This window comes from Melospiza georgiana, chromosome 2, assembly GCF_028018845.1.
Source record: "Melospiza georgiana isolate bMelGeo1 chromosome 2, bMelGeo1.pri, whole genome shotgun sequence".
Classification (NCBI taxonomy): domain Eukaryota; kingdom Metazoa; phylum Chordata; class Aves; order Passeriformes; family Passerellidae; genus Melospiza; species Melospiza georgiana.
In genome coordinates this window covers 16,790,495-16,815,233 of record NC_080431.1, presented here as the reverse complement: position 1 = coordinate 16,815,233, position 24,739 = coordinate 16,790,495, and the positions used below count along the sequence as shown (strand labels likewise).

Here is a 24,739-nt window from a genome sequence, read left to right as displayed (position 1 = left end):
ACCCATTAGGATACAGAGATCAGAAAATGACAGCTGTCCACTGTCCTACTGCTTAATGCAGACAGATTAGTTTATTGTTCACATAAGAAACCAGCAGAAACAAAGCTCCATAAATTTTTGACCTTAATGGAGCCCATTTGTCCTGACCCTAGCACAGGAATTGTGCATGGCTATTGTTTTGTGCTCTGTTGTGTCCAGAGGATGTTTCTTTCCTGCTACCCTATATTATTTCTATCTAATTCTTTTGGAAGTCCTGAGACTGTTGTGACATGCTGCTAATTTTAGTGCTGGTTCTGTGTTCTTACCCTGCTTCTTTGCTTAATGCCCATGCACAGAAATTAAGCTAAACTGGGAAGGGTGTGGGGTGGTTGCTGCAGGGGCTTTGGCCAGCAGCCCCAGGTGCCCTGGACAGTCTTGGTGATGACTGGGGACTGAGTGGCTTCTGCTGTGTTCTGTAACTGGCATCAGCATGAGCCTGTCTTCACATGGCTTTTGGCAAATTAGGACCCTGTTAAGATCTCTCATGTTGACACAAATAAAGAATCTGCTAAGGACAAGACTTGAGCAGTAAACACTGTCTGAAGCACTTCTGTGTTCTCCATGTACCAACAGCTCCCTTTGTCACTGAAGGTGAGCACCTCAGCCTTGTTGCTGTGCTCCTTGAGTACTGGTGTCATCATGTTCACCATGTTGGTGCAGTAAAAGAAGTGTTATGTACATGCTAATAACTGGTTTTAAGAGAGAATGTCTTGTCCTATTTTGGCATTGGCTTTCAATTTTCTCCTTAGCCTTATCTTTACAAATAAGCAAATCTTTACAGATTAGCCTTAGCCTTATCTTTACAAATGATCTTTACAATCTGAGTGAATCCCTGACCTGAAACACTTTGCAGCAGGGATCTGTAATGGCATTGCCACTCCTAGATACAACTACCCCCATTTTGTCAGTCACTGCTTGTTCCCCCTGAATTCTTCCTGTCAGTTGTTTTGTTGAGAATGGGATGGGATATTTGTGGGGCAGCTGACTCAGATTTCTGGTTGAGGTGGTGGAGCTTTTCTGGGTACATCCCAGCTGTCTGGAGTGTTCCCTCTTTATTACAAGTGTAGTAAAGTTCCTTAAGAACTGTCAGTAAATCCACATAACTACTTATTCCTCTCTCTAGCCTTCCTGCTAAGCATTTCTCACCTTAGATGGCACACTCCTGTTCCTTTCTCCCAGTGGCTGCTCCAGCTCCTCCCAGTTCAGACCTTCCTGTACATTTTAGACTATAGTTTATCTCAGGCCCCAGTAAAGATGTCAGATAAAATCCAGTACCAGCTGCTGATTTGCTAGTGCATGTCATCACTCTTATTTTTTAGGCAAGGGTTAGTCCCTTAAATGGCTCCTCAGTCTGTCATTTAATCCTTATTTTATTGCTGCTGCTGATTGCTGGTGCTGCCAGGGTGTGACAAAATGCCATACACTTTCTCAAAGCAGTCTCACAATGGATCAAATCAATAAGATACTAAGAAAATTTGGTTTTAATCTTTTATATTATAGGTGCCCATGAATGTGGGATTTTGTTCTTTTAATTTTGTTTCCATACACACAGCCCTTTCATGGCCAGAATGCTATTTTTATTTCTAATTTACTGCACACATGTAATGTGTGGCTGCTTCTCACATCTCTTGTTGCTGCACAGGCTGGTGATCAGCTCTTCACTTCCCTTGTGTACTTAAATCCCTTCCCTTTGTACTGTGAGGTGCTTTTGTATCTCTGTAAGATTGCTTGTCTGGGCAGGTGTTCCTGATGGAGGTAGATCTTTATAATTAGTAGCAGTTTTCCCTTGTGGACCAGGCTGCAGAGAGATGCTGGGCTCTGTAATATGTATCGACTGGACAATCTCTTTTGAGTGTTTTCTTAACAGGATGCTGGATCTCCTAGAAGCTCTGTTGTGTATGGAAGCATTATTTCCTATATTGAAGGCTTTTTCAGTGCCCTTGGGATGTCCTTTGAGGAAAGACAGGTAATGAAATATCTCTTCTATGTGTTTGAGGATATGGTCGCAGCCCCTGTGTTTCATAGAGTGCTTTCTGAAAGCATCAGATGTAACAAAGTTATTTACGGTTTTAATAAATCTTTCTGCACTGCTTGCACTTTCTCCTGTGATATTTTAGGAGAATGTTTGAGCAGGTGGAACAAAATGTGGGCTTTTTAGTTCTTGGAGGTGCTCCCATGTGACTTCTGCACTGGTTTTGCTGTGGAAATGAAACACTGAGGAATAAAACAAGAAGAAGTTAGCATTGGAGGCAGTTAAATCATCCTGTTATGTGTCTGGCTTTCCCCAGCTTTTCCTATTCTTCCTGATGGTTGCATCCAGGCTGGCTTTGGTAGCTGTGTGAGTATTTGCAGTTGAGGGGTCCCACTCCTCTGCAGAAAGCCAGGGGAAGGGGCTGCTCTGCCTTGAGCCATGGGATATGGGGAGGGAAGGACAATGAGTTTACATAACTAGTTCTTGGAAAAGTAGGAATGGGGAGAGAAAAAAAAGAAGAGAACAGCTCAAAGAAAGTACTGAATGGGAAAGAGAGTCATCGATATGGAGGTGATATCCCAATGTATGGAAGCATTTAAAATGACACAAGGTGCTGGAGAATAGCAGGGTGTTCTTTGCTCCTCTCCTGCTCAAATATGCAGCTGAATGCAAAGTAGTGGAAAACTTTCTGTAGAGAAAGTGTTCTGCAAAACAGAACAGTTATTTTGGGGAGGGGGACAAGAGAGTAAGAAAATGTAACATTATTCATCCTTTGAAAATCAGGCAATGTAGTGGTAAATGTTTTTATTTAGTTTGCCTCCATGGATTTTCTCACAAAATTTCTTTCAAAACAGTGTCTGGATGTGATTTGGCTGTGTGTTACTCCTCACAGCCTGTAGTTTGCATGTTAATTTTTAGTGGCATACTAAACACATTTTTTTGTTAGCTGGATGGCAAAGTCATTACTCCAGATTCTGGGCTGTCTGTATGCAGGCATCTGCTGCACCTATATTTTTGCTGAAACAAGTATCTGAATGCTTTTCTTTGTTTTAGGCTGTGCTAGTCCCTTTCTCTGTGTGGCAGGAGGATCAGCAGAAGATGCTGGTCTGAGATAAGCAGGAAGAAAGGAGCAAGTCATCAGACTCCTCTCTGTTCCTCTGCTCTTCCAGCTTCCACTAAACAAATGTGTCAAAATCTTCATCAGAAAGGTCCATGGGCTACCACAATTTAGTAAATTAAATGGTGTAGGGATTGTTCCCTGACTCTGAGACCAGCCAGAACAGCTCAGCATCCAGCCTTTCTTGCCCCTTAGCCATGTAGCCCCAGGCTTGCAGCTTGCCAGGAGCAGTCCCTGACCACAGTGGGTGCTGCCATGTGTGGGAGAGGGCTGCCTGGCCTGGACACTGCTGTGCTGACAGTGCAGAGGATACAGGCAGCAGTGTTTGGACCCCCTCATTTGGATGTTTGCATGTAGCCTGTGGGTCTGTCTTGCTCCTGGGCTGGGCTTCATCTCAGCTAATCAGCCTAATGTAGCTGCCTGTGCTTCTGAACTCATCAGTTGGGGTGCTAAGGAATGGCTCATCTCAGTCTAGTGGCTGTATGACAGTAACAGAGCCTATCTCTCTCTCTCTGCATTGGCAAGAGATCTTATCCACAGGGAGGTAAGATGCATCCATGTGCAAAGGTGATGAGTGAAAACCATTGTGCCTGTTTTAGAGCTGGGAAGCTTTTGCTCTCCCAAAGAGTGCAGTGTTGAGTGTATTGCAGGTGCAGCTGGGACCAGTCTGTGGTCTAAGAAAGGGCCAGAAATTTGAGATCAGCCCTGAGAAGCTGTTTTATGTGGCAGATTTGTTCATCTCCTAAAGCTGCTTCTCCTTTTGAAGGCTCTCACTCCAGTAGGTGCCTGGTTTGAACTCTTTCAGTGGTGTTTGTAGAGGCATGTTTCTTGCTCCCATCATCGTGGCTTTCCCTTCTGTATTTAAGTGTTATCCTGCCATAGGTTACTGTGGAGTGTTTCTGGCACTTAGATTTATTACCTTTTTCAATCTCAAAAACTTCTTCTTTAGTATGGCTACATGTTTTGAACACTTGAGGAATTCACTGTATTTCACACTCTTGTCTTCAATAGCTGTCCCCTCACTTCTCCTCCTGCTCCTCTTTTTTGCCTGTGGCCTCTGAAGCTCTGCTCCCTTTCGTTTCCATCCTGCTGTTTGGTGACTAAACCCAGACCCTTCTGGCTTTAATTACTCAGCTGCCCTTCTGCTCCCAGATGATGTTGCTGCAGGAGCTTTGCCCCAGGCCTTGGTGTGCTTTGTGCTCCCACTCTCATGTCCTAGTGATAAAACAACGCGGTGAGGTTCTCTGGTTTGTTGGAGGTTTGTCCTTTTCTCCCCTTGGGAGTTCGCCTCTAATGAGAAACAGGGATGGTGTCTCTGCCAGGAGTGAGACCAGGAGCCTGGCTATGCCAGTGCTGAGGAGTGGCCTTCCTCTTCAGCTGACTGCCAAGCTCCCATCCTGGCAGCTGCTGGAGCAGGACTGAGTCAGTTCCTTTCCTGAGGCATTGACCAGCGGGGCTCCTGCCAAGCCAGAGGAGGCCAGGGAAGCTTGGAGGTGGCTGAGGGGAGGAAGGGGCTCAGCTGCAGCCAGGAAATATCCACACCCTGTGCAGTAGCTGCTGCTTCTCTCAGGTTTTTTTGAGTGGCTGAAACTTTGGGTAAGGTGGATCAGATGAAGGTTCTGTGGATTTGGGAAGTGTTTCTGTAGATGAAGGGAGAAAGGATAGGATGGACTGGAGACTTGAAGGCAAAATACTTTTCCTGGTTTGTGTTTCCTGAAGGAGGTCTGGAGCTCAAAGACAGAGTAAAGGGCTGATGTATTCTCTGTCTTTGGAGTTGTACAGCCAAGGAGCTGTCTGAGCTGGTGGCTAGGCTTCCCTTGCTGTGTTGGATTCCTGTTGCCAGGCCTTTCTTACATTAACTTGTCAGATCCCTTTTCAAGTTATGTACATTTATGGCATATCCAGGGTTTCCTGTGGAGATGAGTTCCCCACTTGGGTTATGCAGTGTGTTGTGTTCATGTGAGAGCACTCTGTTCCAAGGTAAATGTTGTTTTGTGCAGAAACTTGCTGAATTACTTGCAAGTGTGACTCCACTGTAACTTTTTGTCCAGCATTAGTGAGATGGTGACATTTTAATCCTACCAATATATGGAAGATGCACAACTAAGAGAGGTGATACAGTCTCACATTGCTATGGAGATGGGGTTGATTTTTTAATCTCAGATGTTTGTAAAGCCCCCTGTTTGATTTCTAGGTGGCTGTGGGAGGAGACAAGTCTGCAGTGCTGTCCAATGTCATTGAGGAGCTGGTGAGGTTCCGCTCCAAGGTCCGGCATTACGCGCTGGCTCTGCCCGAAGCAGCGGACACTGCACCGGTGGAGGGTGCAGCAGGAGCCCAGGGAACCAAACAAGAGCAGAAGGAAAAGAGGAAGCACTTAATGCAGGAGAGAAAGCCCCTCTTGGAGGCTTGTGACAGTCTGCGTGGAGACCTTGCTGCCTTTGGAATCCACATTAAGGTAGAAGAGAGTAACTCTCTTTGTGAGACTCTCAGTCACTTTTTAAGATAACGCATTTTGGTCCTTCATTCCCCTTCAACGGCTTGTGGTGTGGTGCCCTGCTCCCTGTGTGACTGCAGTAGCAGGAGGTGGAAGTCAAGCCCTTGTTTGGCTATACTGCTGCCTTCTCTTCTGCTCCCCCTCAGCCTTGTGTTTCCATGCAAGCCACTCATAATATGAAAATCTCATAATGTTCAGAAATCCCTAAGTTGCCCAAGTTCAGTCCAGAAGGAAGGGTGTGAGTAATGTCTGCAGTCTTAAAAAAGATTGCAAAGGAACTGGAAAGTAAACTGAGATGACTTGTGAAAATAGTGCCTTCCTTCTACCTACCCCACACTGCCCACCAAAAATAAGTCTTCATGAGAAAGCCTCTTCCATCTCCAGCATTCCCAATTGTTCCTGAGCCACAGGAACTTTGCCTGATTTCTGTACCACTCCTCTCTCTAAACTGCTTTCTACTTTTAGCCTACACCTAATGCCAGTGTTCTTTTCCATTATCTCAGTGGCATCTCTGGCTTGGGATAAGACCCTCTATGGCATTACTGCCTTCTCCTGATTCCAAGGACCTGCATTGCTTCCTTAAGTGCTGCTTCTTCCAGTTCTCTAGGTCATTGTCCTTCTTGCCTCTGTGAGGCAAGGGTCACTGTAGCTCCTTGAGTGCAGAATAATCCTCCACATTCTCTCCCTCCATCCAGTTTATACTGTTCATTTTTCCTTTCCTTGGGAACTGATGCTGGCAAGTCTGGTTCCATAGTTCTGCCAGTGGGAGGATGGAAAGCACAGTGACATCATGGAGTGACAGCACACATGACTCCAGCTGCCAAGCATGAGGGCTGTCACTTGTCACCGCCCCTGTTGGAGCGCAGTGTGCTCGGTGCTCTCCTCTCTTGGGTGGCAGCGAGCGTGCCGGCAAAATCCGGGGTGAGGGCCAGAGCTGCAGCTGGGGAAGGAAAGGGAAGCTGCAACATCTCCTTCCTTTGTTTGTAAATCCCCACTGCACTCACCTGCCAAGCAAGTTTGCAAATCCAAACAACCGTGCTGAGACAAAGTCTTGGAGAAGCAGCCTGCCTTTTCATCCATTGGGAAAATGCTGCAGCTCCACCTCCATCCTTTTGCAGATGTGTTTTGGTTTGTTTTTAAGGAGATTTACATTTGAAAACCCCACAAATGAGCCAGGATTCAAACCATTCCATTCATTAAAAAAAAAAATTAATAACATGAAGCTCAGCATAATCTGTCCCAGACTAGATTGCTCCAGAAGACAAAGCACAAATGCACTTAGGAGCACACACAGATCAAGCATCCGAAGCTGAACTCCTGCTTTTTTGGCTGATACTGTGGAAGTATCTGAAGGTGTGTTGTGAAGTTAGCTTTCACCTTGCTTTTCCAGATCCCAAAGAGTCCTGCAAGCTGAGTGATGCAGCTCTGCAATTCCTCACACAGGCTCACTAAAGCATGTGTGCAAAGAGACAGAGCCTACACAAAGCAGGGCTATCCCCACCCTCTTGCTCGTCATGAGTCTGCCTGGCTGGGTCAGCTGATGCCAAAAATGCCGTGGTAAAACAGCACCTAACAGGGGTCCTGCTTGCCTAGTAATGGCTTGAGGAAGTTATGTGAATTTCTGATTTCTGCCCAGCCCCTCATTCCCAAAAATGTTTGAGCCTCACACTGTGCATGCATTAATGCCAGCACACTGCCCTCTGTCATGTGAGGCTCAAGCAAGCCAGCAACTTCTGAAGTCCATGTGCAGGTGGAAAAGCAGCAGAAGAGATGAAGCAAACAAGCCACAGCTCCATCCAGTGCAGACTGGGAACCCCCCTGGTTGGAGGCAGGGGAGAGAGGGGGGGCTTGAATAAAGCTTAATTTTCTTAAAATCAGCTTTGTAGAAAGGGTAGTTCCTCCTTCAAGTTCTAGCTTGTGATTTCCCTAGTCTGGTTTCTTCTGTCAGGTTGCTTATTGCAAAGGATGTTGGCTGAAGTTACCTATCTTGCAACAGACTGATTAAAAAAATCCATGTTTCTTTTCTTGTCACTGTGGCATGCTTGGAAGCTATGGTACCTAGTGAAATGTATTTAGGCATCAAAAAGTTTTCATTTTCATATAAAAAAAGATTCAACAATTCCAGCTGCTCTCATGAGACAGCACTCATGGAATATTGTTGTGTGTCAGTGCTCAGATTAAATTTTATTTTCAACCACTGCAATCAAACAGCTGGTTCTAAACAGAATGTTCAATTTAGCTGTAATATCGCCTTTCAGAAATATGACAGTATCACATTACAGAGACTAAAATCAACAGGCTTCTGTCCTAAGTTCAGATCAGACATGTTCAGCAACACATTCAGATGTATTGAGTGTTATTTCAGGAACATGAGCCATTGAGACTTGAAAATAGGATTGCTTGAGTTGAGTGTAGCTCCTCATGTGAGAGGCTGCACTGCACTGCAGCATTCCACGCTGAAGAGGTGACATTTCTACTCTGTATTTCTTCCCTCCAAACTAGGAAAAATTGTCTAGTTTTGTTCTGAGCATTTTTAGTAGCAGTGGCATTCCTGTGAGATTGTATTGCCAGCTCTTTTGCTCAATTGGATGAATAGCTTTGCTGAGTGAATCTCTGTGATCCACTTGGGCTGGACTGACCTGCTTACTTTCTCTTACAGGACAGAGCTGCTGTTTCAACCTGGGAAATTGTGGAAGGAGGGCAGACAGAGAAGCAGACTGAGAAAAAAAGCTGATCTTCATCCTTGGACTTGTTTTTTATCTCAGCTACTTCAGCAACTGTTGTAAATACTAATTCTTTCAAAATAAAATCTGTTGAACAGAATGGCTAAAAAGGATAGCATGTAATTTGAGCAAAAGTGTTGGCACTAGTACTTGGTAAATAAATACAGGCCTTGCAGCACAGGTGGTGGAAGCATCCACAATACAAGGCAGCACAGGAGCAGCTGAGCTGATTTAACACCATGAGGCATGGGTCTGTTCTGCTGCAGGAACTGCCCCAGCCCAAAGGCTCTGCCATCTGCCCTCACCCCGTGCTGCTGACCTGACACAGAGTTTAAACATTGTGAAGGCAGAGGCCAGAACTTAGGCCTGTCTTTAGGATGAAAACACTAAAATTTTATGCCTTTAGTCTGACAGTTCTGTCCTCTCAGACGCAGGAAGGGGGGATACTTTTAACCTCAAAGTATTTCCTTATTGCAGTGGTGCTGCTTTGATCCTGTAAAACCTTTACCTGTAATGTGATGGTATCCAGTTACCTGTAAGGCTTGGTACTTTTGTTTGCTTTTGCACAGAATACAAGGAGCCTTCTGTAGCACTGGGAGTGTAGCACTCTCAGGATCTCTCCAGAATTGGGAAGATAAAATTAGGATGTATATATATTAGTATAAAGTATATTTATTTTTTACCTGTTCAGTTACCTTTTTGCTGGCCATGGTTGCTGTGGCTGTGGGCAGAGCCTCTCTTACACCTGAGGTGAGCTGTGTTCTAGGGCCTGTGTTGATACAGGGCTGGTACTTACCTGGTACCTGCACTTTCTTTAAATCAATTTGAAAAACATAAGAACCAAAATCATGGGTTCATCTACAAGGCACTTGTGTGTTTTCAAAGTGTCTGTTTAAAAGGACAAAGGCTTTCTTTTATACTGTTGAGAATGAAATGTGTAGCTCTTTTTCTGCTCCCTTTCTCCATTATCTGTACTTCCAGAGAAGAGTGGGGTGTCTCTTCATTCAGCCCTGGGGCACAGGTGCTTATCTGACACAGCTGGTATTGTACATTTGCTCGTGGCAGTGTTGTTCCAGCAAAACAGAGTGAATGGTGAGCAGCAGCTCAGCTGCTGTGGGAAAGGGGATCAGCACACACCAAACAAAGTCCAGTCAATTTGCTATTGTTTTTATTTCCTACCAAAAGAAACTGCTACATTTCCAGAATGTTTAAAAATTGTAACAATTCATATACATTAGTGAATAACGGAGTTACAACTTCTGTGTAGCTTTAAAACCAACAGGGCAAGTTGAAATCTGTACTGAGCTCTGTTAATTGATTGACTTCACCTACTCATCATTTAGATTATAATACCACTGATGTTCTAATTAAAAGAAAAAAATCACTTATTTTAAAGGCAGTAGCTGTTTTAAAAATCAGTTTTAACTTTCTGATTTCATTTAAAAGTAGTCAGGTTTCTCAAATACATTTAAGGGGAGGATTAATAGCTTAAGATTCCCCAAAGATACAGTTTACAAAACTGCTTAAATTAAACACTAAAACCTCATTTCTTAAGAGTAGTCTGTGAACCCTCATAGAGAAACTTAAAAACCTATTTTAAAAATAGGTAACTGGTTTAAAAAGAAAAAGAAAAATGCATCAGGGTGAGGTAGTAGTCACAGTGCATCCATAAATACCAACTCTTAAGGGCTGAAGGGAAATACTTGGAGTAGCCTTTCTGATTCTGGCTGCTTTCTGCAGGCAGCTATTGCAAGGAATGAGAACAGTCTGACTGGTCTGAGACAGTTGCAGCTGAGAGCATTGCAGGGGTGGCTGTGCTGAGCAGGAACATCCCCTGCAGGGACCAGATGCATTATGTGCTTGTTCCAGAGCTTTAATGAGCAGCAACTCTTGGAGCTGGAGTGGAGGGTAAGGGCAGCAGCCATTTAAATTTACTTTGCATGAACTTGCCTCCCTCTCCAATCAGGTTCAATCTCTACAAGCTTTGACTAAATCTCCAAAACTTTAAGGAATGGTCCTGTGCAAAATCCCACAGAAGTTCTGCTTAACACCTAATGCCTGCCTGCTCTGCCAATGTGCCAGATCAGCGTGGCCCTGACAGTGTCTGTCTGTCCTGCAAATGTAAGTAAAAGCCTCTATGCTTCTTGCTCTAAAAACTTCTGCTTTTTGCAGTGCTAAGGACTGCACCTGAAGCTCAAACACAGACCACCATTTCTGCTCCTGCCTTCAACTTGCAGCACATGCTGCCTGCACTGTGCTGTGAAGGTACAGGTACAAGCCCTGGGCTCCTTTTGTTCCTCAAGGTGTATTCCTGCTGGCTCATTGCTGTCCACCTACAGATCTGTGTGCTGGGCTGCTCTGAGCTCTACCCCAGCAGGCAGCTGCAGTTTTAGAAGCACTTCACTGTTCCATGATCACTGAGGGCTGAACCAGTTCTGCTGGGTGCCACCGAGTTTCGTGCCCCACCTTGTACCTCTCCAAATGACAATTTCACAGGTTCATTATATTGAGTCAAGACCAGATAAAGAAACAGAAATTTATTTCTTTTCCAGGTAAGCCTAATTATTGTTTAAAGAATTTTACTGCCATGATACCTATAGCATATCTTTATTGTGCCAAGGGAGAACCTTTAAAAAGAAAATAACAGGACATTGCAGGAAGGGATGCCTTGTCTAAATGAATGCTGCCTCTAGGACCAGGAATGGGAAAAGGCAACTAATTACATTCAAAATCTACAGCAACTCTCATGCATTCCCTTTCCAAAGAGGCTTACTTTTTGCTTCTTACTCTACTAGCATGGCAAAAAACGAAGTGCAATAGCTAATTCTAGACAGAGGGTCTAAGAATGACAAGTGACAACCTTGGTGAAATCCAAGAAATTCAGTTGAGCTGGTGGAAGAATTTTGTCTAAGTATCAAGTGCATTTTTTTTTTTTTTTTGCTGTTCACACTTTAGTTATTGCTCAATAACTATCAAAAAGAACAGAGGAATACTTTCAGTTTAGTTTTATTATATTATAACAGAACTGCAACTACAGCTTATTTCAGCCAAAACATTTTTGTATTCCAAACTCTTAAAAAATATCTACATTAATAATATTTTTTCTATTCTTAAAAATAAAAAAATCTACCTAACATACCAATGCTGCTACAGCACTTGAAAGGGTGCATTATGTAAATTCTACGGTACATGTAATTACTCTTGCAGTCATTGTTCTTTTCTTCTCTGCTGCTTTGGCTTCAGGTTTCAAAAAGTTTGTTAAAAGCTGTTCCAACTTCTGAAACCATGTCAGAGGCTGTCATTGAACGTCCAAATTTCTGAAAGGCTTGCTGGTTAGACTGCCTTGTGAGAGAGCAAGCTCCAAATGCAGCCACTAGAAAGGGATTTTGACTGAAAGGAAAGAAACCAAAAAACAACATTATAAAGAGAATCCCAACACTTCTGTGCAATCTGTGAGGTGGTGGACATCATCTTTATACCCATAAATGTCAGCATTGCCAGGAAGGCCTCTTAAGCAAACATGTTCTCACTCTTGCACTGCAGAGCATCTTTGTCTGAATATTTTTAATCAAATACTTCCCTACCCATGGCACAGCATGTGACTGAGTGAGAAACACCACCATGGCCAACAGGCTTAAAAAGTGGGGAAGGTGTTCCATGTCTAGTTCCACTGATGTGAAGCTTCATGCTGTCCTTCAGAGGAAGACTGAAGGCTCACCAGACAGCCTTTCAACCCCTTTCCTCTCCATTCTCTTGGTAACTCCATTTAGTTTCTGTCTTGCAGGGGTGGGGGAAGGTCATGGGGATGCACACAAGAGATGATTGTAGACTGCTCCAGGGCCTTCATTAGATCAGCTTGAAAGGGGTACAGTGGCAAGTGAAGACCACAACACAAGCTAAAGGCATTACTGCTGTAATGCCTCCCACACAATTATGAACTGCCCAAGAGTGTACCCAGACCCAGACCTGCAATGCTGAACCTCCCCCAGAGAAGCCAGCACAGTCCAGAGCCACCTCCACCTTTCACCTTCACCAAGAGCATCTTTTCACAGGCTGGGCCGTGGGAGTCACTTCTGCTGCCTTAAAACAGAAAACCAACTGCAGAACAGTTCAGCAGCCAGTGCTGTGCTTCAGGTCTGGAAGATCAGAAACCTCACAAAGCCCAGCCTCAGCTGAGCATTGCAGCCTGGAACACACTGAAGACCTCCTGACTCCTCTGCCAAGTGAGAATTTTGTGAAGGATTCCAATGTAAAATACAGACAAAGCAGGACATGACTTTACAATTAGGTGCTACATAAGCAAAATTTCCATGTACTCATCAAGGTGCAGGAGCATTTAAGGCACCTTGAGAGCTAATCTGGAAGCCCAAAGAAGAAAGAAGAGCTGTGTACAGGCCCCTGGGCTCAAGGCAGCTAAAACACCAAACACATCAGCATTCTCAAGTGAGGAATCCTGCCTACTGTGCCACTAGCACCCCTGAAAGCCAGCACAGTCTCAGTGCTTGAAAACCTCTCTGCACAGACCCATTCTGAATGCCAGAGCCAGGCACAAGCTGGAACTGGCTGGACTGCCTGCAGTGCAGTCTCCAAGCAGATGCCCTGACTCACTGAACCCAAAAAGCTCCTCCTTTCCTGCAACACATGAGGTAGGCAGGATTGGTACAGCAGGTGTCTGTGAAGGGTCACCTTAACACCACTGCAGGACACACAATGCACTGCTGATGCCAATTACGCTTTTCCTTCATCTATAAAATAAAGGAGTTTCTGAGCAAGCTGTTTAGAAAAGCCACAGGAGCTCAAGTCAGGAGAGCCTGGAAAACACATGCTGTGTTTGCTAATCTCTCCAACAATTTAATACTGCTGTGCTGTACCCCATGCAAAAATGAAGTCACTCTTTTAATGACTTAAAACAGAATTCCTCCTTTAGTGGCAGCTGCAAATTCAGATACCCAGAATGACAAATGAAACCAAGATTGTGTATGTTACATTTCAGAATTTTGAAGCCTGAGGCACCTTGTGCAGTGCCCTTGTGGTAACACAGCCTGGATACCTCCCAGGGATATCTGATACTGTGCACATGCAGCATCCCAAAGACAACAGGTCTGCACTCCTCAAGCTTCCATAGCCCCTGACTTACTGAGAAGAGGGACTGTAACTCCCTGACTGCTTACATTCCTTTCAACTTTATTTGAAGCTGATGCTTGCACAGAAAGACTCCATGACTATCTGAACCAGCTACTTCACAGGAACTGACATAGTTTAACTAAAAAGCCAAAAGCCATCTGCACGGCTGTTTTATGTACAACCAGAGTGGACTGCCATTTGGCCTTAAAAGATTTACTCTCTTTGAAATTGTATTTTATTTGCAAGTTTCAACATACCTGCCCCCCTGAATTACATAGCCACAATGCAGGAGGATTCACTAAAATAAAACAACAAAGCCAAACAACATGTCTTTTGAATTACAGAGATGTTATTGCCAATGACTACCACTTATTTATCCTTTCTACTTTCTGCCTACATTCAAATGTTTTGAAAACACAAACCTCATACATAAATGTCCTTATGAACAGATCCACAGGCTCTTCTTCTGCCCCAGACTTGGGAGATGTTAGATTACTGAAGGGCTTGTCTTACTATAATTATTACTGTTATGTAGACTGTTCTAGAGCACCCTTATACTTTTTAAAAGTACATGGATACTTTCTCACCAAAATCTCCAATTTCATTTGGAAATTCATATAATAGCAGGTCTACAACAGTTGCCATAGGTGAACACAGACTCACAGCAATTAAGTTATTAATTAATATTCATACCCATTTGTTTTTTCAGCTCCAGCAACAAATGCCCAGTGTGCCAAGACTCCAAGAGAACCAGAAAGGAGGTCCCCCTGCCCACCACATCTCCGGCTGCTTCCTTCATGGCTGCACACAAGAACTGTGAACACAAAGCAAAACCAGTCAGGTGCTTTTATCCCTCTGCAGCTGCCAGGGTACCCTCTGAGGCACACAGCAACTAACAGGTGGGACTTAACATCAACTTAACACAGGCAGCAGAATACACTGAAATACACTGTTCTTAAAAAAAATGAACATTAACATTTTAAAACATACTTTTCTCATTACCTTTTAGTCCTTTGCACATAACATTGCACAATGTGCACACTTTTTCCACTTCACTCAGCCTGCACAGGTGAGTTTAGTTATTCATGTAGCATCATGAGCCATCACCCCAAACTGACCAGGTCCTTCCCCAAAGCCATTGCACAAACAGAACTCTTCAGTTCAGGGTCTGTGACCTTCAGAGTTTGCCAGTGTAAACCAACGTGTTTACAAAAAGCAAATGCAAAACAGAACTAAAATCTCAAATGTTCTACTGTATCCATCACAAAAATATTTTATGAAAGAGCCCTTTCCTTAAGCTTTGTAAAAAGAACATGCAAGACAGATTTATTTTTGTTCTGCCAATCAACAGTGCCCTCACCATCCGTGTATGTTTCTGTCAGCAGTGTCACTGTGGATAGGCTGTGTCAGGATATCAGATGTTACATTTCTATTTTAAATATACAAAGGACCTTGATCAAACTGGTATCTTTGTGTAGCTTTAACTATGAGGAACACACAAATGGTTTCACTACATTTAACTCCTTTGTTCTCCATTCTCAACAAGCCCAAGCAGGAAGCCTGGAGGACATATAAGGCACATAAAAAGAAAACAGCATCAATTCTGCTACCCTTCTCCAAGCTCTCGTGTGGGAATGTACCTACCCTTAGCTTTTTTCTTGCTTGGCTCTGAAAAATAAAACAAAAACCCAGGAGAAATTTATTTTCCTCTCCTAGGAGAATGGAAGACCTGGCAGAATCATGACTGGCCAAGTGTGATCCTCAGCATCTCCAGTCAGCTACTGCAGGATTCAGGACTGTGCACACAACTCCTTGTGTGCTGCTGAGCATGCCAAATATCCCACAAAGGATAAAGCAAGAGCAGGCATTGCTTGGACAACAGCTCTTACCTCAAGCCTGGATTTGGATTCCCCAAAGAGTATAAACACAGCAGCCCAGGTGTTTTAGAGGGAGTACTGCCATATTTTTAACATTTGAAAAAATTTTTCTTTTTGAAGCTAATGGAAAAAATGTGCACAGAACTGAAGGACTTGCAGATACATCTTTCTAACTAGCAAATGGTAAAAAACTACATAATGCCAATAAATCCCTTCCAGTTTGTTATGTGCAACAGCAAAGAATTGTACTTCAGCTCCATTTCCTAGTGGTCCTTCCAGCAGTAGCTGTGGGGCTCACAGGGCCAGGCAGTTGTGCCTGTCTGCTGCCACTGAGAGGGCAAAGACTCATTAGTCCCCAGGAGCACAGCACACACCACTGCAGCCCTGCCAGCAGTTCATTTTCCCAATCACTCTTCTGCCCTTCCCCCTCCCCCTCTCAAATTAAGATTCTGGATGTGTTTCTCAGTGAGCAGTAGCTAATGTCAAATTTCACAAGTGTAATGCCCTTCTGAGTTAGCTATCTGAAGAAGGTATGCCCTTTTAGGTGGAGTGATTTATTCTTATTTTTATTTTAAATACAGTGCTTTGGAGAAATTACCTCTAATTCTACTACTTTGAAGATGCTATCTCACAGGATTTTCACTTTGAGGGTTTGAACTCCTGGCAGGAGGCAGGATGGAAATCCTCTGTTCAAAAGCTTTGGGGCCTTCTGACTGACAGCTGAGCTCAAGCCCCTGCTTATTAGCTGTATGTCACCATCTGCCACTATTCTGTAGCCCCACAACCTTCCAGTCATTTTTGAGCTGTACAGGAAAGCAAGATCTCAAACTAGGCAATTATAATACTCTGCTAAAAAAAAAAAAAAAGAAGTGGTCTTTTGTTTGTGGTTTCAAAAAGTAAGTCTCAAATATGTGCAGACTACCTCACAGGCAACAATAAAAGCAGACCTTTGTACTCTGCACACAGATGCTGGAAAACAAATCCTTGGAATACCTTCCAAGAAGCAGAACTAGAGGAAATTCACTTGAATGAGGAGGGAGATATAACACAATTCTTGTGCAGAGGCTCGGCTGATCAAAGAACACCTCAATATAAAAGGATGATGAACATGATGACAGGCAATGGGAAAAGGATTTAAAAACACTTCTGAATTACAGCCATTACTAAGAGCTTTTAAAATCTAAGAAGGAGTCCCACAGTGGCATCAAGACAAACTGCCACACTGCCAAATCAACATGGGATACTTTTCTCACCCTTCTCCTAGAACAGCAACACAGAAATGCTGTCCTCACTGTGCCAGTGCAACATCCATCCCCCAGTGCATGTCTGAGCCTGCTGTGAGGACAGCTCTGGCAGCTCCTTCAGGACCATGGGGGTGATGCCTTTAGGTTGCACTGAGCAGTCACAACCAGTGGCAGTGTTACAAGAACTTGGTTAGCTGGACATGGCTGAAAAGTCAGCTGTGATGCCAAGAAGGTGGGCAGCTCTGTCCCCTGGAAACGAGCACAATGCTCTGTTTATGTGGGGATGAAGCTGGGTGTGATGTGTTGTACATCACATACATCAGCAAACACAGAAAACATGGTTCTTGGAAGAGCTGAGGAGACCCAGAAGACTGCATGTGGCACAACAAGGAAACCACAAAGAAATCACCACAGTGTGTCAATTCTGAAAGGGCAGCAGCCAGGGCCACTTAAGGTCAATTAGTTTGACACCAGTCTGGATCAAAACAATGGAGAGGTTCAGTTATAGCTGCACTGACAGAAACCACAATTAATGCTGGTCAAGCTGGCTGTTACAGCAGGGTGTCCAGTTCTGCCTTCTAACAGGTCTGAGCAACCAAATCTGATGTCATGATTTCTCAGGTTAATGAATCAAAGAAAACCTACCTCAGTATAAGTAGCAGAGAGTTTTTTAATGAAAACTGATTTATACCAAGTAACTCTCAGCAGAAAAAAAAATCATCCAACTTCCTAGCATTTATCCATGCAGCACACATATACTATCAAGAGAAAAGGCTAGATGAAATAAAAATGTCATCACTGAAGAAATGACTGCAAGGAGATCTGCTAGAGTCAGAACAGCCACAGTCCTATTCAACAGTTTCAACACAGTCTCAGCAAGTAAACATCACATAAATACTGCCAGACCTTTAGGCAGCAAATACAACACGTCCCTCACATATAATCACAGGGTTTTCTTGTGTACCCAAAGCCATGGAAATGATTTGTGCTGAAATGAGTGCAACAGAAACAAAAAACTCAAGGCTGTCATACTGACAGAATATTGTAAAGCAAAATTCAGGAGTTTTAGGCTTCAAACAATTCAAAACTCTGGTCCAGACTTTCTGGGTAACCATGGCCAAGTCATTTAATAGGTCTGTGTTTAAGATGTCTTCAAGAAGTGCTGAAAAGGGAGTGATGGTAAGATACACATTAATGTTTGTGAAAGCATTCACACCATGGTGTCACACCTAGCTGTATCATTGCCAAGTTTTAAGCTGAAAGAACTTCCAGCCCAAATTTTACTGTTGCCAAAAGCCCAGAATTACCTATTTATGGGTATTGTATGCTTAATTAAAAAAACAAAACACAACAGTCTGTTCTATAATTGAAAATAGCTGTCCCAAATAGCAGCTCCATTTACAATGCCAGCTCCTAAATACATCACAGTTAGAAAACCAAAATTTTTCTAACTACCAAAGATAGTGTGTGTCTGCTTGTTCCTGATTCACCATGTTCACCCAGTAGTGAAATAAATAAATGAATCTCTGGGGTGGTTTTACTTTTGCATTTAGACCATGGCATGTGAAATATGGGATAGTTTAGGTGTTCTGATGATGGCCAAGAAGGCTGAAGAGCCTATGTGAAACATCACATTTACTGAGATGCCAGACTACTGAAAGACTGGAGATTTAAATTTAACTCATGAATCTCAGATGTCCTGAACAAATTCCTTGCACTTGTTTTCTTCTTACAGAGGAGGAGTATTACACTCACCCTAATGTGGTCAGGAACCCATGGAAGAAACATGACCATTGTAACTTCTGATACAATCCAACTGCATCAATCAGCTAACAGCCACCCCACACAACAAACACACTCCAGTTTAATTAAAAGGTTTAAGATTTCCATTTTCTAGGCAAATAATGTAGCTACCAAGGACCATTTTGCCCAATCAATGCAAGATTTAGACCAACATCAGATTTTTAGTAAAACCTCTTACCAATATACATCTCTGACCTAGCATGTATCTATTCTAGTAATACATTTATCTTTTTCCTTTTGCAAGTTAGTTCACAAAAGCAAATAGCTGGAGATCATGGATTCCCAAGAACATGTCCCAGAGTGCATACAGACAGGGAAACCAAGTTTAATGACTCTGGCTAGAGAAACAACTCAACTGATGTGGAAAATGTAAGTTGGCTTTTATATAAAGGGTGCTTATACTTTTTATTCCCTAATCACACTTTTAAAACTTAGGTAAGTCCTTGAGTGCAATAGAGCAGTCAATTTAAGTTGAGATGAGAATGACCCAAGTTTTCCATTAGTTCTGTTGGACAGGCAGAGGAGCCAGGTGAGCAGTGCCAGGAGAAGCTGGCTGGGCTGGGCTGCACTGCCAGAGGCAGCACAGGGGCACAGGGACAGGAACCAGCACCTCCCCATTCTGCAGAAGCAGCACTGCAGACCAAAGTGCTGCCTCTCAGTTACAAATCCCTCAGTTGTAAATCTAGGTGAGATTTGCTCAGCAGCTGTGAGGGAGCCAGGCAGTGACAAGCTTCATTTCCAGCTGTGTGGGGAGATGAATGGCTGGAATTAGAAGCACCACTTGGGGACTTATGGCAAGAGTTGGCTTTTTAGCCCTTAGCCAGTACTCAGTATTCTGCCTCACGTGCTTCCTTGCTTCTTTTGACCATAAAGCTGCACCTGAGCAACTGAAGTTAAACCAAATTTGGCTACTGGTTCCAGGTAGAAGTAATCCCAGGTAGTAGCAAGATGGTTCCCATAAAGCCTGCCTTTTGGAAGGGAGGAGGGTCAAACACAGAAAAACTCACTGTAATGTTTAAAAACCAAAATCCAAATACTCTTATTCAAGGACCTAACCAAATTTTAAACATGTTAGGAACTAAGGCTGGTATAACCACACTTTATTATTGACCAGTTCTCCAAAGAGTAATAAAAAGATAACCTTAGAGAGCTGTGCCATAGTGAATAAAAGCTGACTTACCTTTTACCCATAGGCTGAGTACTCATTCTACCCTGGTCAGTGATGGCACTGATATCACCTACCAAGAGCATGGTGAAGCTCATCTTTGTAGAGCAGGGAATCAACAACTGTAGACCAAGCTATAATGTGAAATTGCAAAAGGAAAGAGAAAAAGAGTATATAAAACTTAATTTAAGATCTGGGTGATTACGTTTACAGGCCAGTTGGCAGCTCACTACTGAAATGGAGACAAATTTTAGAAAAACCTCCTTTGTATTGGAGGGCTGCTACTGCTTTCACAGAGGCCAGTATGTGACTCTGAGGCCATCTAGTCTGATCTGTGAAAACAAACTTTAGAGGTCTCCAGACACTTCAAAGTTTGTGAACCTAGCAAAGTTTCAGGTATGTGGATGTACTAGTTCATTTGTCTAAATCTTACTTTGAATTTATTAAGCTTCACCTTCCAATCAGAATTTACTGAGCCTCTCTGTGTAGATTACAAAGCTTGTTGTTGAGAGTAATTCTTCAGCAATACCTGACACCAAATTACCTGGTAACCCTTTCTGTCTTCAGGTGGCAGAAGTAAACTGGCTACGGCATTTCCTACAGACTCAGGAATAAAACTACTGTGAAAACAACCATTACAATCACTCTAAGCTATAAAGCATTCACAAACCCAGTCTTTCCTACTGCAAAATGTGGTATCTTCAAAAAGCCTTCCTTCTTCAACAACTAAGCATAAAAAACTAAAGTTACACAGTTAAGTTTGCAATTTTGCAATTTCTGGTTTTCCTGGAGAGCACTGAGACTTACTTTTCTCTCTCTTTTTTTTTTTTTTTTTCCCTGGAAAGCACACATGCAGTATTTTCCCAAAGGAGAAAGTTTAAAAGTAATATATGCAAACTACAGTGTCAGTATGCTGAACACAGGAGGTCAAACAGGAAAAGCCTAACAGGCAGGGCTTAAGCACTACAAATAGATGGTGACATGACAAATAAAAGGCATGAGGAGTACACAGATCTTTTCATAATGTTTGATTGTGCTCAGAGGACACTGGCCCATTCCAATAACCTTGGATTTTTTGTAGTCTTAGCTGAAAAAAATGACACCAGATCAAAAGAAGAGACAGATGAAAAGCAAGAGCAAAAAAACCTGAAGAATTCGAGGTCAGTGACAGGACAACATATTCCATGTTTGGCACAGAGCACACAGTAGAATCTCCTTTCTCAATGTAATTTTGCATTTGAGAAGCTTTTAAAAAAATGACCAGCAGATCAGACCCAAAGAATATTGTTGTTAAAAGGAAGGTGAAGTCTGTAGTCTCTGCAAAATTCTCAAGAACCTTCTTCAAAGTCATGCAAACTCTAAAAACAGTTCTTGTAACAGACATTACAACCTGCTCTTAGCTCAGCAATGCTGCCTGTAATGTCTGTAATCCAACAAAGCACCAGTGATAGCACCAAGGTAAGAACAAGAAAGCAGCCTACAGCTGGACATCAATCAACTGCTATAAAGGCACAGAACTGTTTTTATTTCAAAACCAAAAGTCATTTCACTAGTAGAAGAAAATACCACAACACAACAGAGACAAATAACAAGGTGGGGCGGAAAAATATAACCAATGAAAAACCCCAAAAGCACACAAGACACATGAACTTGTGCCACATATGAATATTCAAAACTGAAACTGGAAAGAGCTTCACTTGTTTCCTGGGGTTTTTTTTTTAAATCCTGCATGACAAGAGACATTTTACACCTGTCCTGTCTCTCCAGCAGGTGTGGGGATACACTTATCTCAAGAGTAACAGTTCCAAAGGAGAACAGACATATAGATAAATATACTAGATAATGTACTCCATCTAAAGTGCTCACCCAGTCTTCCCAATGTTCATTTAAAAAGCAACAATCCTGTATAAAGAGAATATTTTTGACATAAAAGCAGAGGAAGAAGACAACTACAATGCTCTAAAGCTCTCTAGCTGGCACAGACTGGAGTCAAGTCCAGCCAAGTTCATCCACCCCTAAGCCTGGCCTGACTGTCCACGGTTACAAATCAAGTCTGCTGCAGGTGCAAATAGGACAAAAAATTCTTCCTGTAGGGAAAGCTGAGTTCTTTGTGAGGAAGTAAATCTATCTTTCCCACACAGATGTAACCATATTGCTTCTAGGTCCCACTTGTTGCACAGTCTGCTACAGTATCTGCCCTAACAGGGTATGTGAAGGTGGCTCTGCCCAAACCAGTTGTCATATTACATTTGCTTTTCTGTTATGAAAGACTTCCATAGCTCCCAGTAATGAAAAATTGACTGTATATACAAAACAGTTCTGAAGCAGCATAAACATTTATCAGATTAGCATTTCAAGTAATTAAAGGCAGAGCTGCTGCTTGTTATGTATGTGAAATAAGACCATGCAGGCAAAATGTGACGAAGGCACTCATGAATTAATTTTATACTGATCACAGCACATGATCAGTATAAAAATCATCAGACAAGCAGCTAATTTTATTAAATATACTTTAAACTCTATTGGTATGAGACTGTTGTAATGACAATCTAGAATTAATTTTTAATTTGTCAGGGCTGCTGTGAAGTCATATGAAGTACATGATGGACAGGATCAAGGAACTGAGCCTTAAGACATCTTCATTTCTCACACACACTGACACATCTTGAACTAACAGTATTATTTTGTATCAATTTAGCAATGACACATGCACTTCTATAAACCATCTCAGCAAATAACTATCAAAGAGTCCACAAAGATTAAATAATTAATTTCTCAATACCTATGTAATGTAAAATATAACATCTATAAATGCAAAATAAAATCAGCAACTTTTTTCAGCAAATAAATTTAGTTGCACTCTTAAAATATTAATTTACACAAACCATCTAAAGGTGATCAGCAAAGACAGCAATCTCTCTCATCTTCAGGGCAATACTGCCAATTGCTATACACTCTACTGGACTCTGACTGAAAGCAAACAGAACAGAACAATCACATTGCTGAAAGCAGAAGGCTTCACTTACCCTTCTCTCCATCTGAAATAAGATCTCTTTCTCCCTTTTGCACAACTGTCAAATTCCCCATGGCTTGGCTGAGTCTTAGCACACATCCATGATGATCACTACTGTCTACGGGGTCTCTAAGCTACAACACAAGAATTCCATACACAGTACATATTTTGCTACTAGAACAACATATTCTAACACATGCTAGTTACATATGTATGGGGGAAAAAAAAGCAACATCAGTCTTTCTATACCCACTGCAATGTTAAAAAATGCATGAGAATGGGTCTTTAAAAACCAGCTCAGTTTCAGAATATGCATTGCTGTGACAATCATCCCATGAAATAATAACCCAGCAAGTGTTTCTCTCACATACAAGAAACAGCACATAATATTTAAGCCAGTAATAAGTTACTTGTTTTCAAGGACAAAAAGACTAAATACATAAATACCCAAAAGGCAAGCAGCTCACCATGGCCTCATACAGTCTACTGAACTCCATGTAGTTTGGAGTAAGAATAGCTCGCTGGTAGCCTTGGATAAGAGAAGGCTGCTGGGAAATGAGCCACAGTCCGTCCTGCAAAACACAGTAAGAACATTTACTGAACAGATTCTTAAATGCTAAACCACTGATGGAAATAAAGAAAATACTTACTGCATCAATAATGATAGGAATTCCTTTCATTTTCGATTTCTCTATAATACCCTGCAAAAAAATGCAGATACTTTTAAGATGCTTGTTAATTTATATTTTATAAGATCCAAACCAAATTCATACCATAAATCTGACCATGAAAGTTGTTTTTACAAAGTGATAGAAAAAGATCTGTTATATTCTGCAAACTAGTGTAAAACATTTTCATATCAGCAGGTAATTTTACAGTCGCAATGTTTTCTCCCTGGTTTAAGTGTCCACAGAGCTGGTATGTGTATTGGGTATTCATGGCAAGGTTTTGGGAGGGGGAAGAGGGGCCACAGGGCTTTTCTAAGAAGTTGTTGGAAGTTTCCCTTATGTCCAACAGAGCCAATGCCAGCCAGCTCCAGGACAGTCCTGCCACTGGCCAAGCCAAGCCCATCATTGACAGTGATGGGATCATAGACTTAAAAACAGGATAAAGTTACTGTGCTGAATCAACTGCAGCCAGAGAAGAGAGGAGTGAGAACATGTAAAAACTACAGCCCTGCAGACATGGGAAGTATTCCAGGCTTTGGAGCAAATTCCCCTGCAGCCTGTGGTGCAGTTCATGGTGAGGCAGCTCTGCCCCTGCAGCCCATGGAAATCCACAGGGGAGCAGAGCAGGTGGATGCCCAAAGGAGGCTGTGACCCCAGGGAAAGCATGCACTGAAACAGGCTCCTCGTAGGACCCGTGGCCCCATGGAGAGAGGAGCCCACAGTGGAGCAGTCTGTTCCCAAAGGACTGCACCCCATGGGAAGGACCCATGTTGGAGCAGTTTGTGAAGAACTGCAGTCCATGGGAAATCCACTGGAGAAGTTTGTGGAGGACTGTCTCTTGTCAGAGGAAGCCCATGGTGGAACAGGGGAAGAATGTGGAGTCCTGCTCCTAAGGAGGAAAGAGCAGCAGAGACAATATGTGATGAACTGACCAGAGTATCCATTTCCCAACCACCTGTACCATTAACAGCAGGGAAATGAACAATTTTAGAGTTAAAATAAGCTTGGAAAGAAGGGAGGGGTGGAGGGAAGGTGTTTTATCACCTTCAGCTTTAAGGTGGTTTTATTTCTCATTATCCTACTCTGATTTCACTTGTCATAAAACTCGATTTCCCCAAGTTGAGTCTGTTGCAATACTTCAATATAACAGTAACTGGTGAATCATCTCTCCTGTCCTTATCTAAAACCCACGAGGAGTCTTTTGTTGTATTTTCTCTCCCCTGTCCAGCTGAGCAGGGGAGTGGCAGAGAAGCTTTGATGGCACCCGGCATTCAGCCAGGGTGAACCCACCACAATAAGCAACCCAAACAAACAAGCAATCTCACCCACTCTGCCTGCTGCAGGAGGCATGTAATGCCAACACAAATCACACACAGTAAACATACATCTTAAATTAAAATAAAACCACAAAAATCCCAGGGAGTACTGCCTTGATAGAAATCTACCAATAACTATAATAACTAACTTCAGTTGCTTTGCTGCTGACAGCCCCACTGCAGT

General features: G+C 42.7%; 2 protein-coding genes across 5 annotated transcripts in view; one reads left to right on the top strand and one right to left on the bottom strand.

Moving 5' to 3' along the window:
• Positions 1 to 8,455, top strand: part of CARS2 (cysteinyl-tRNA synthetase 2, mitochondrial) — a 35,697-nt gene extending 27,242 nt beyond the window's left edge. The window contains exons 13-15 of the mRNA XM_058018654.1: positions 1,907 to 2,005; positions 5,323 to 5,583; positions 8,282 to 8,455. Of these exons, the coding sequence (XP_057874637.1) occupies positions 1,907 to 2,005; positions 5,323 to 5,583; positions 8,282 to 8,356 (435 nt within the window). The 3' untranslated portion in view covers positions 8,357 to 8,455. The remainder of the gene's footprint in view (positions 1 to 1,906; positions 2,006 to 5,322; positions 5,584 to 8,281) is intronic.
• A 2,408-nt stretch (positions 8,456 to 10,863) lies between these two features.
• The window catches only part of NAXD (NAD(P)HX dehydratase), a 49,519-nt gene continuing 35,643 nt past the window's right edge, over positions 10,864 to 24,739 (bottom strand). For all 4 annotated transcript variants that reach the window (XM_058044890.1, XM_058044888.1, XM_058044889.1 and 1 more), the window contains 5 exons: positions 23,222 to 23,272; positions 23,039 to 23,143; positions 22,585 to 22,705; positions 14,163 to 14,283; positions 10,864 to 11,735 (listed from right to left, as the gene is read on the bottom strand). In XM_058044890.1, the coding sequence (XP_057900873.1) occupies positions 11,585 to 11,735; positions 14,163 to 14,283; positions 22,585 to 22,705; positions 23,039 to 23,143; positions 23,222 to 23,272 (549 nt within the window). In that variant the 3' untranslated portion in view covers positions 10,864 to 11,584. The remainder of the gene's footprint in view (positions 11,736 to 14,162; positions 14,284 to 22,584; positions 22,706 to 23,038; positions 23,144 to 23,221; positions 23,273 to 24,739) is intronic.